Here is a 12825-nt window from a genome sequence, read left to right as displayed (position 1 = left end):
GTAGATGGGAAAACTTTTATTCTCTGCTAAACTGGGCTGGGTTGAAGCTGATGATTTACAGGTGAAGGCTCCACAGCCTATTAGCAATGCTCAGAGTTACCTGATCCCCGACAAGTGCTAATGTTAACACCTTCGTGAATGAAGCTTGTTTTATGGAAAGATAGGTTTGTTAAATCCAGTTCTGAGCTTTTTGGAACTTACTTCAAGTAGGATCCTCTTCTCTGACACACAGGCAAGATCTCCCACACGTTCCTCTTGGTCTCAAACACAGACCTTAGTTTTAAAGGGAAAACTTCCCATTAAGCAAAACCAAATAATAAAAATGCAACATTAAAATACGTAATAGCACAATATCCAAAATAACTTCTACATTCAGTGTTTTGCGATATAAAATCATTCCAACAGTTACTCCAGGGTCTTTACACTAGCTTTTATACATCTGTGTGTAATTTTTTTTCATTCCTACCCAATCATCTGCAAATTTTGTATAAAAAACCTTCAGCTCCACACCACAGACCTCTTCTATTTCATCTGTAAGAGTAACTAGTAGTAGAAAGCATGTGGTTGTCTTCTGTGGACTAGCTAATACAAAGATTCACCGCACACACATTACCAGTGAATTACACAGGTACTTGTGACACAGCAGTGGAAACTCTGGGCATTGTGTGAGAAAATCTCTTCCTCACTCCTCCAGAATTGTGGGAAGGCTGCAGCTTTCACAGTATTGTGAGACTGTCTAAGCAGAGGCCAAAATGCTATTTCTCACAATAAAGTCACAAGAGTTGGCAGCATTGACTTGGTTTCATTCTGATATTGTTAAAACCTATGAACTCAGCAGGGAAAACTCCTCCTGTTCCAATTAGAGCGTTTAACTCCGTGGTGGCTTTATGGGCAGACAAAAATGAAGCCTCTTTTGAGAAGATTTTCTGGGCTACAACCAGTTTGATTCATTCATTTACTAAGCATTATAAAATCAATATCTTGTCCAAATTGGATGCTGTTTTCAGTTGCTGGGTCCTGCAGTTTTGTTCCTTACCTGTAGGGCCCCATGTATCATGCAATTATGTGACCATGTAAATTGCTGCTTAACTGTGGGTTATGTTTAAATGGGTGCATAACATGCTCCAGAAAATAAATTCCCATTAAAAACAATATTTAGGCCATGATCCTTGTTTGTGGTCTAGCAATTCACAGTGCAGCTTTGGAGGATGTGGTGATATAAAGGTAGGTTGTAGCCAGCATTGTGCTTCCTCAGCAAGCTGTGTGCTGGGGCTGGTTCCCCAGTATAAGAGCAGCACAAAGGGACCATTATGAGAAATGGAGATCACAGGTGCATAGGAAATCCTCAGACACAACCCCTTTCCCTACCAGCTGCAGGGGATCGATGGTGTAGGAATCATCGCACCAGCTTTACACCACTGGAGGATCCCCCTGTACAAGGATGATCCTACTATGACTGGCTATGTAAGCATTTGAGCTATACTGTACTTGTCTTAGTGCAGCTGGATTCTGGCCTGAAGCTAGGCCTTTTAGTTATGAAGATGGCCTCTAGAACATGAACCATGCACTGAGCAATTGTCACATTCTGGGGTGCAATGTAGACCACTGAGGGGTTGTGGCAGCACCTGCCCCACAACCTTGAGTGTGTCACAATGCTTTCCTGTTGTAGCTCCCAAGGTGGAACACTCACAAACAGCCAGACAGCACTCACGTCACACTCTGAGTGTCAGTGTATAGCTGCAGCCCTGGTCCAGCACTCCCAGTCCCAGATTTTCCCAAAAATGTGTGTGCTGCACTGTCCAGCCCTCTCCTAGAGTGTTCAGATATTACGTCTGTTGCCCCGTAAAGGATCAGTATTCAACAGTTTGCTACTTTAACTGGCATTACCAAACAGTTCAGTTGAAACACAACACTGGATTCATTTAGATGAAAAAAACAAACAAACAAGTTATTTAACTACAAAGATATAGGTTTCAAGTGAGCACAAGTATAAGGTCATAAATGATTACCAAAAAAAAAAAAAAAGTAAAATGCTTTCTAGTAGCTAAAACTTAACAAGCTAGACTCGGTTCAAGATAAAAAGCCATATGGCATGTTCCCAGCAGCGTGGCTAACCAAATTCTCAGGTCAGAATCTTTCCCCAAAATCAACAGGCTGGTTCCTTTGTTGTCTTAGATGAAAGAGAGAGCACTTGGGGTTTTCTCTTCTTTTCTTTTATAGTCTTTAAGTGGATTCTTCTGAGGGTTACCCCTCAGAGCAAAGTTTATTCATACAGTAAAGAAGGCAACATGGAGACCGAGGTGGAGAACGAGGCTCCATGTTCTTTCTTCTCACCTGTGTTTGCTGAAATGCAAATTTGCTTGGTCTCTTGTCATTTCCTCTCCCTGCTATCTGGAGGCCCCAGCTTACTGCTTATATGCAAATTTAGGTAAACACACATTTCTTTATTCAGGATACTTCTGCTCTGGCAGGGCTGTGTGGTTTTGAACATGTGATAAGAACATCATACAGGGGGTTTTCATAACTTTACATATAAATGGTGCTACACTCATTTCACCATGATATTATTGACCAGTGAGTTACTAGTTTGCAGATGATACCTCACAAGGCAGATTTTGTTACAGTAGTATGTAGGGTCTGAATACAGGGGTACATTCGGTCGCAGTAATGCGTATTGACTGCCTGAATTTGCCAGCAGCCTGAAATGATATCTCTGAAGATGGGAACTGCCCTCATTCATCTCATTGTTAACTCTGAAGTCAACAGTTTGAATGCCAACATTGCTGATTGTTTTAACAGAAGCCTCAAACTATTTTTATATTTCATTGTAGGTATGGTCAGATACTGACGCAGGATGCACTGGGGCAACTATTTGCTACCAACGGTTTCTGACAAACCCTGCTCCCCAAAATGTACAGCCATCTTTGCCCTGCACCAAAAGGGGTAATAAAGAATACCCTCTTCAGTGCCAAAGTAATCAACTCCCTCCTAGTTACCAAAACACCTCCTATACCTTCCTGTGTGCCTAAAGCCCCAACTGTCCCCCCCCCAGCTGTCAAAATCTTCAGCTTTCCCCTGACAGCTTCAACATATAGTTGATCACTTAAAATACAAAAATTTGCAGCAAATTTAAATTTGAGAGCAGTGTAGAATAAATTGAATTGAATGTAAAATAAATAACAAGGAATACTGTGCAAATTGGAGTAGCCTGGGGAGTGAGGTGAGAGCATTTGTGGGAGCAGTGACAGATAATTCCAGGGTCTGCTACATAGCTTAAGTCTAGTATGTTGCATAGGACACAGGGCTCTTTGAACATTAATTGGTCTTTTTAGTTTTGTGCTCTCTAAAATTATTGCTACTGTGTCTTTGTTGTTTTATGTATTAAATAGAGGCAGATGTTTTTCAATTACATTTTGAAGCATTTTGTGGGAGTGTGTTGAAGTGTCCCCTGCCATAGAATTTTGAGCTTCAATAATTTTATTGAATTGCCTCTTTGACAATTACCATGCATGGATCTTTCCAACAGTGCCAGGATAGGTGGATCGGATACATGAGCACATATATGGGAATGTTGATTTACAGAGAAGGAACAGAATTGTCCCACTAAACAGTTATTGCTCTCAGGCATTCTACTGAGCCAGTGCCAGAGAATTTTGCCAGGAAACAAATTGAACAACAAAGTAAAATGACAGATTTGTAAGACACCTGCTGTGCATTTGTACTAAGCAATGGGCACTTAATCGAAGTAACAAAACTCTAGTAAATAGAGATGGGCCCAAACTAAAATCACATATTCAAATCCACTCTCCCCTCAAAATCTCGTACCACCCTGTAAAGGTAAATATGATAAGACATCCCTTCTATGAGGGACAGAGGAGAAAAGGTGTGCTGTACATATCCTTTCAATGTTTTTAATTTTTTGAGAAACATTCCTAATTATACACAGCACAGGTAATGTTAAAAACATAGAATGTCATATCTCTTATCCCACAGTCACCTGTTGGTGGAGCTTATTCACTAAAATGACTCTTTTAGCCATAAGAAATGTATTTCTATTACAGTTCATTGTCTGTAGGAAAAGTTCATAGTTCTTTAAGCATCCTGATGTGTGTTAACATCCATTCTCTATTATCCGAACCCACCACCCACTAAAGCCAATAAATTCCGCTGACTTCAGTTAGCATTAGACTGGCCCTTAATAGCATGCATTTGTTGCAGCATTATATTACAGTCAGTGAAGCGGGTCCACAATGCAAAGACCTGGATTTGGCATGATCTTTTGCTACAAACTCATTGGAAAGTGGTGGTGTCAGAGCACAGAATCCAGGCACCCAGATTGTGAGGGGAAAGCCATCTTGCTTTTGCAATGTAGAGCAAGAGCCTGCATTCAGTACTGAGAAAAAGTTCCCACTGAAATCTTGGAGTTTGTCCAGAACAAGAAAACTGTGGATTTTTTTCTACACAAGTTAAGCCCTGACAATCCCACAGATTTTCTGTGGTCAAAAGTGTGCAAAAACTTTCTCTGAAAAGAGCCCTTCATTTGAAAGGTTGTCAAAATAAATGTAGTGAAATAAACTTTAAATGAGGGATAAGGTGTAGAAGATTTCTTGCTACAACATAAGCTGGCAGCTTTAACAAAGATTCAATTCACATTAACTTTTTTAAGTGATCTTTTCTTTTTTGTTTTTAAACAGGGACAAGGATGGTAAGCCCTGCATCTTTAAGAAAATTACTGGAGTCTTGTAAAGATCTTTCTTTACTTGATGTGTCCTTCTGTTCACAAATTGATAATAGAGTTGTCCTAGAACTGAATGCCAGCTTTCCTAATGTGTTCATAAAAAAGAGTTTCACTCAGTGACTCACTATGTGTGCTGCTATGGAATTCATTTGACAGTGTTGTAATGACAAATTCACAGGAAACATTTTTCTTCAAAAAAGAAATTAAAATCTTCCGTAAAATAGAGGGGAAGTGTTAACAATATTCATGAAATGAGTACATATTATGTATTTGGTGCAGAGCTCTTATTCTCCTGTACCTTGTTTTCCCTTTGTTAATTGATGGCACTGCATGTGTATAAATGGCCACATATGTGGCCTGAACTAGAGAAGATGAAGAAAACATATTCTTGATGCCCTTTTAAAGAAAATTTTGTACAATAAGATACATTAAAATCCAGGTGAAAGTGAAGTTTTAACATTTAGCAATAGAGAAATGATGTGAGTTTCTCTGTCTTGTAGGCTGTAGTGTTTTAGTTTTGGCCTGTGGCATAAGACTTTGTGATCTGGCCTGTAATGTGCTGTTTGAAAAATTGTTTAAGCTAATGTAAGATCAGACTAGACTAAAGAGCCACTTTTTTCTCTCCTTTTGTTGACAGTGATTGGTATCTATTTTAAAACTCTGATGTGTCTGCTAAGAGTTTTTTTTCCTCTTCAAATGGATGAAATGCGGCAATGTTTTACAGTCCAGCTTAATTGACACAACAGAAAAATACAAAAACCCACCATATGACTTTATAGCAGAAACTAAAAAGAAAGAAAATTACCTGCTTCCTCCTGTACTGGATATAAAATTTGTGTCAGATACTTATTGTCATAACTGATAATACATAGAAAACCCAAAAGCAATTTTCTTTTCAAATTTCTGTTATGTCAAGGTGTGTTGATTTGTGGTACATCTGCCTTTCTTATGAAGTACAATAATAGCATTACTCAGGATAATGTATTAGAAACTTTTACTTAGTTGGATATATACCTACTATTAAGTTTAAAAACAAATATTTGGTGTTCAGTAAAATCATGATGAAAATGTGGAGTTTGTAAACCAAAGGCAATGTGATTTGGCTATGTACTAATTTATTCAGAGATGGGTGGTTGTTTTTTCACCAAAAGAGACAATATCTTTGATAATCTGAACTCTCTTAGCTGCTGTTAAGTCTTTGGAGGAGAGAGATGATGATGATAGTGGATTAATGGTTTTCTTGTACTTTTTGCACTTCTCTGAATGAGACATTCTTTCCTCTGTGATGGCACCAGTGCTATTGTGAATTGGTATTTACAGCATGTACTCGTATTTGCATAACTCCTGTCTCTTTAGACACTACTAGTGAACACAGACCCCCAGACATGATCTCTCATCTGGGATCAGCTCCATTATTGCCACCTTTATAGCAGATGCTGTAAAATGTTTCTTCCAGTCCATTGGGAAAATAGGCATAACATTTTGCGTGGAAGAAGGCCATCACTATATAGAAGATCATCAGCAAAGAAAATTTAAACTGATGCAGTAAATACCTGGCCACTGGAAGAGAAGTGCCTCAAAGCATCAATGAACCAGTGATCTCCATGGACCTAAATTAGCATTTCTGAACTCTTCACACCAATGCCAATGTTTTATAAATCATTTCATGAAACAACTAAAGACCATTTTTCTGCTTTTATAAACCTCTATTCTGATTTAAATTGTACAGAATCTTGTAGAAAATCCCAAATCCAAAGAAAAGTGCACAGATGTCTGTCATTCACACACAGATGTCACCATGTGATTTTCAGCTAGGTGCCTCCATTCTATTTGTCTATCAGGGTACTGGCGCTACTTAGAGATGTTTTAGTCTAGACATCTCTTCAACTGACAGATGTCTGCCCTAGAGTTGTTCTGTGCAAGATCTCATTTTGTTTTGGGAGTGCTCACTTCTTTCAACAAAGTTTTTACTTTAAACTTATTTTAATATAATGTATTTACAATGTATTGAATAATGTCCAATGTATAATGTAAACTTATTTTAATGGAATGTATTTACAGTGTATTCATTGTAAATAAGAATTAAACATTTATGTCCCAGTTACAGGAGAATTCAAGTCCAGATTATGACTGTTTACAGATATTGATGTTTCAAAATAAGTATTGGGTTTTTTGTGAAATTTCACTCCTTAGGGTGCATATGAATTTTTATATTTATTCTTTAAAAAATGCTTTTGGGCTTATGTTTAGAATTAGAATTAGAATTAGATTTGTTTAGTATAGATGTAGTGGTATATTTTATGCCTTCCAAAGTACTAAAGTAGGTGATTAGTCTAGTCTTACTTCTGCACATAGGAATCTTTTAAAAGAAAATGTATAAAGGCTCAGGGGAGGTTGTCAGTCTTTTTTGCTTCATTATGAAGTATAAGGAAGGTCTGATTTGATTTTTATTTTGTTTCTGTTCTGTCTAAAGGATCTATTTCTGGTTATCCCTTACATTCAGATTTCAGGAAAAAGAACAGGAGTACTTATGGCACCTTAGAGACTAACAAATTTATTTGAGCATAAGCTTTCGTTTCAGTTTGTGTCTGGAATGCTCTGCGGTTACTGGAGATCTCGGATTATGTTATCACACTTTCTGATAAAGTGGAACCTAATTAATTAAAGAGAAGTGATTTTTTTTCAGACTCTAAAACTTTTTGGGTTTGCTAACACGTATTTAACTTAAATAATTGAGAAATACCTGGGGGAGAGGACATCTTTGTTTACAATTTGATACCCTTACTCTTCAGTTAATGGCTGAAGCAAATTTTTATATCTCCAAGAGGTCTTGCAGCAAAAAGAGGGGATACCATACTTGGCATTCCTGATATTTCCAAGGTAAAAAGTGAAAAAACACTTTTAGGCCTTCCTTACACATCATAAAAAGCAAAAATAGGCTACAATCTCAATTTGACTTGATGTTACCTCTTAGGATTTTATTATTGATCATCTTATTAAAAGTTGTTCAGCAGATTTTTATTTAGGGTATTTCTGAAATGTTGAAATTGGGTATAGAGCCTGGTAAAGCTTTTCAGCCAGCTAGCTACTGAGAACAATCTAGGAATTGCTATTATCTTGTCACACTTGCATCATAATAGTTAACCCTGTCAGCATTTCCATTGTAAACCGTTATTTCACTACACCTGGAGACTGGAAAACACCTGGAATTCCTCTTTATCCAGAAATGGAGATCAACCTGATCAACAATTGTGCAGACTTCCCATGCTACTTTGCCATTGTGCTTCGGGGCCTGTCTACGTGACTGCTACTCTGGAATGAATTAGGGTGTTAATTTAAAGATGAATAGGTATTCCAGAACGTATTTTTGATCTTACTGTGTGTTAAAGACCCATGCAACCAAGTGACGATAGAAACTTCTATAAAATGCTCAAACTAAACAAACTGGAAAACATAGAAAAGACTATATTTGTCTTCTAGTCTGTCAGTTTGACATGTATGATTTCTATAACAATAGCAGAGATGTGATATTTAAGTTAAGTGTGGCCCTACAATCAGGAATATTAACTGTTGTAAAGTTGCGAAAACACCAACTGTGTGATCCCATGACCCCCAGGACCATTGGGTTTTAGTACATAAATAACTCAGTATAGATCTCTTGAAGGGTAACCATTCTGATCGCTTCTGCAGGATCTTTAAGTCTACTAAAGATAAAATGTGGTGCTTGCTGCTAATACATAAGGTTTGTCATTTTGGTATGTGTATTCATTGCTACCCTTTTCCAGACATTAAGAAAACTTTGCTTTCAGATATACTCCAGCTCCGTATTAGCATGCAAAAAGTGTTCATATTTTAATGCACATGCAAATAACATAGTAAATACTTTAAACATTTTCATAAGGAAGGTTGTTGGTTTTAGGACCTCAGTAATTTTACCATTGAGTTGAAACTTTTGAAACCGTCTGTGTACTTGTGTTAGTTGTCATGAGAGCATGTGCATCATATGTTCTTTTATGAGGTGGAAATCATTAAAGATACACCTCAACTCTGCCATACATTTCACAATTTTTAAGAGAAATGTTACATCCATTTGATCTTTTTAAAGTTCTCAAGTTAATTGAAACACACTCTTAGGGTTTTGAGCTACTTAGTTTTTCTTTAAATATACATCTTATTTGAAATGCTGCCATCTTGTTCTGCTGTGAAAAATATAAAATTTAAGCTTTTAATTTGTATTTAATTTAAATTCCCATTGATTGTGTCACTAAGGGTGAAGAGGGAGCCTATTAATTTGCACATCTTTGTTTGTGTCTAAATTTCTACCTATTTGCCAGAATTGATGTTTCTTTATAGATGGAGTGTAGGGAGGGAGAACAGCTGCATAAAATCTTGCCTCATTGGGTTTCTTTTAATCGGAATCCTAAGAGCTTAATGATTTCAATAATTACTTCTAAAACTAGCTGCAGTTGTTGAATTAAATTGTAATAATTGTGTTACCTTGGGTCCAATCATGGAAAAGGACTGTGGAAGACCAAATGGGAAGAAATGTTGTGGTTCCACTTTGTGGGGAATGAGTGGGTCGTTACCCTATTGCTCTACGGCTAGGTGGGAGAAAATATGGCCAGTAGTAGATTCATCACTCTGAGAATCTACTGGTCAAACACCTTTCATGCCATGGAGGATCAAAACAGAAGCTGTGTTTGCTGCTGCTATCCTGAAGCTGCTGTTGAGCAGGTCCACTAGTACTTTGCAGTTTGTGGGAGAAGAATTCTATCCCTACCACCATACAGAATCTCTTCACAAAGCTCATTTCTGCAAGAAGGAACCTGCTAGTCCGGAATGAACTGTTCCTCATTTCCTTGAATACAGCTAGCTCTGCGCTTCTTGGTAGTTTGCACTCTGGTCCCCTGTACCAGTCTGTCTCTATCTTATGGGTGAAAGAGATCTGTACTACTGTGTAGATCATCATGATGGTAACACCTTTAAAGAGAGACAGACAGTGACAGAGGATCTGTGGATCTGACATAGTCCCTTTCATGGCTAGCTTTTTCTCTGTCTATTGCCTGAACTCATCCCCTGTCCCAAAGAAGTGTCTGTCTTCTGTTGCAAGCACCATCTCTAAGCAGGCAAACTGACCGCTGTAACATTCACAGGACCAAAACAGGAGAAGGGCTGAGAACTCCTTTTTCATCCCAACTTAAACCCATCAATCCGCCTGCTGACCTCTGCATTCCAGGAGGCCTTCTGGGACATAAAAAGGTCCTCTTTTCCCTTCACCCAATCTGCTGTTTCCTCACGAGCCAGGAATAGGTAAAGATACCTTCTGTATATTTTAGGAGACTTAGAATACCCTACACCCTTCCTTTTGTCAAGAATGTACAAGCAAAGGTCCAGGAAGCAACACTATTCTCTCTACCCATTGTGGGTGAAGCAGGAGGTTCTCGCACACACTGAGCATCAGAAAAGATGCATCTTAAAGACCATAATGAGAACATAATTTGGTAACAAATTACATGTTTCCAGTATACTGCTCTGTAATGTGCTAAAAATTACCATAATTATGTTGTACAGTAGGGTCATAGTGTGTCAATATAATATGAAACTTAGGCCCAGGATTTAATATAGAAATCCTTATCTTTGTACACTAGTATTTTAAACCTGATTGCACTTTGTATGTCTACCTTAAAAACCCACTAATGCTTCATTGAGAATTTTGAAAAGTATTGGATTTTGAGACAAGTTTGGATTTTGAGACAGTATCATATTTTCAGTATTTGTTTCCCTGTATTTTTCACAAGAGGCATTTGTTTAAAACAGGATAACTATTGCTCTGGGTCAACTTTTCTTACTGCTTAACCTCACATGAAACCACAGTCATTTGTTACATTAGAAACATTCAGCTCATCGCAACCAGTGTAACCAAAGTGGTATCAGACTGAATTTGAGTTCAAATGGAAAAAAGGACATGAGGTGTATGGGCTGCCATCTTTTGCTGTAGTAGGATCTTTTGGGGGAGATGCTATGGGTTGAGCTATTGCCAATGAAAGGTCAGGGTTAATAAGCAGGGATATGTGGAGCAGCTGCCAATCTGTTTCCTGTTCCTTCAGTAAATGTTATCCTCTGTGAACCATTCTGCCTCCCCAGTTTTTCTTTCAATTTGATATGACAAATTTTTGCATGTAAGCCTTGTTTTGAAGTGACATAAGCTAAATTCAAAATAATAGCTTTATGATTGTGATTGCAAATTATTACCAACTCTCCACTCTCTAGTCACCTATGTAAAATGGTTGACAGTCTCAGCCTTGTTCCTACAGGTCAGGTGCCCACATCACAAAACCACTATTATATATGGTATTAGGATGTGATCTGCAAAGGGATTTAAGCATCTAACTCCCATTGATTTCAGTGGCAGTTAGGAGCCTAAATACTTATGAGGATTTGGGCCTTCATGGCTTCTCTCATTGACATTCTTGATAGGAAGATCAAGGAATAAACGGACATGAAGACTAAACTCATCCTTAGCGGTGGTCCTTCCAGAACACAGGTGAGGCACAGCCAGTTGCCCAGGGAATGTGGGGAAGCTTGCTGCACATATTTATCCTGCTTTGTAGATAAAGAATTGCATCTTCGGGCTTTTGAACCCCAACATCTGAACTGAGCACTAATTCAATTTAAAAAAGAAAGCTTAAAATAATATTTGTGATTTAATATGATTTGTTCTATTTTCTTTTGTAGCATTAATATTTGAATAATGTTACAACATACTGTTTTAAGTGGACTAATTTATACAGAAAGTGGAAGAACCAGCAACATAGAACAGTCCTGAGATAAGACTGCTAACTCTGCTAAAAGCTCTTATACACATTAGCACAAATGAAACCCTTATGTAATAAGCAAATGAAGGAGAAACAGCTAAGGTATAGAGGGATAATTGCTTATAAACATTGTCTTTTAGTGTTTTCCTTGCAACATGTAAAGCACATGCTGGTGGACTGCATGTGACTGTTCCACTTTTAAGATTCGGAAGTTCAAGAATGCTTTAAAAAATATGTTTTAGATCTTGTATAACTTTTTTCAAAATACCCCACTTCTTCCCCTAACCCCATATTCCATGCCAAAAAAAGTACTTGCAGACTGATATTTTTATTATTTTCATCCCAGAATGGTGATTTGTAGCCAATTTATAAAATACCATTGGGAATACGTGCATGAGGTTCCATGCTAACTTCAGTTAGTTTTAATGGGAGTTACCTAGCAAAAAGACCCTGAATGCCCTCACAGAAAATAGACTCTTCAAAGTTTACATGGGAAAGGATGACAGAAACTTAAGATATGGCTGTTTGAAAAAGCTGAGCAACACTGCAGGGATGCATTTTAAGACCTCCAGCCTGCTCTTAGCAACATGAGCATATGAGGCCAATGTCCACTTACTCTGTAAAATTGGTGCTGGTGCAAATGCAGTCAGTAATCCAAAGTACATAGTCATGTATTTCTGTATATTTCTAAGAACAGTTTTACACCCTAAAATTGTTCTCCATGCCACTAATTCAACAGTATTTACTTTCCTTCAGAGGACAAATTTCATCTAAGTGGGCTAATTATTTCTAGGATGACTAGCCCATCAACTAGGGCAGGGGTAGACAACCTATGGCACGTGTGCCGAAGGTGGCACGTGAGCTGATTTTCAGTGGCACTCATGCTGCCCGGGTCCTGGCCACCGGTCCGGGGGGCTCTGCATTTTAATTTAATTTTAAATGAAGTTTCTTAAACATTTTAAAAACCTTATTTACTTTACATACAACAATAGTTTAGTTATATATTATAGACGTATAGAAAGAGACCTTTTAAAAACGTTAACGTATTACTGGCACGCTAAACCTTAAATTAGAGTGAATAAATGAAGACTCAGCCCACCACTTCTGAAAGGTTGCCGACCCCTGAACTAGGGCATCTACATTCTGCCTGAAGACCCTGTTTTTCATTTTGGGGTCCACTTTTACTAGTACCAGTAGTCATCTTCTGTATGTTTAACTTTTAATTTCATTGAGATTTGTACATTTAAAAAATTTGCTTCCTTCTCTACCGCT

General features: G+C 37.8%; 1 protein-coding gene across 4 annotated transcripts in view; it reads left to right on the top strand.

Moving 5' to 3' along the window:
- Nucleotides 1-12447, top strand: part of FBXL4 (F-box and leucine rich repeat protein 4) — a 94812-nt gene extending 82365 nt beyond the window's left edge. For 3 of the 4 annotated variants that reach the window (XM_030555987.1, XM_030555989.1, XM_030555990.1), the window contains one exon: nt 4695-12447. In XM_030555987.1, the coding sequence (XP_030411847.1) occupies nt 4695-4858 (164 nt within the window). In that variant the 3' untranslated portion in view covers nt 4859-12447. The remainder of the gene's footprint in view (nt 1-4694) is intronic. The other variant, XM_030555992.1, reaches the window with a different exon arrangement.
- Nucleotides 12448-12825: the final 378 nt, after the last annotated feature.

The sequence above is a fragment of the Gopherus evgoodei genome, chromosome 3 (assembly GCF_007399415.2).
Source record: "Gopherus evgoodei ecotype Sinaloan lineage chromosome 3, rGopEvg1_v1.p, whole genome shotgun sequence".
Taxonomy (NCBI): Eukaryota; Metazoa; Chordata; order Testudines; family Testudinidae; genus Gopherus; species Gopherus evgoodei.
The sequence above is the reverse complement of the archived record's forward strand: the minus strand, read 5'-3'. Positions and strand labels throughout refer to the sequence as shown.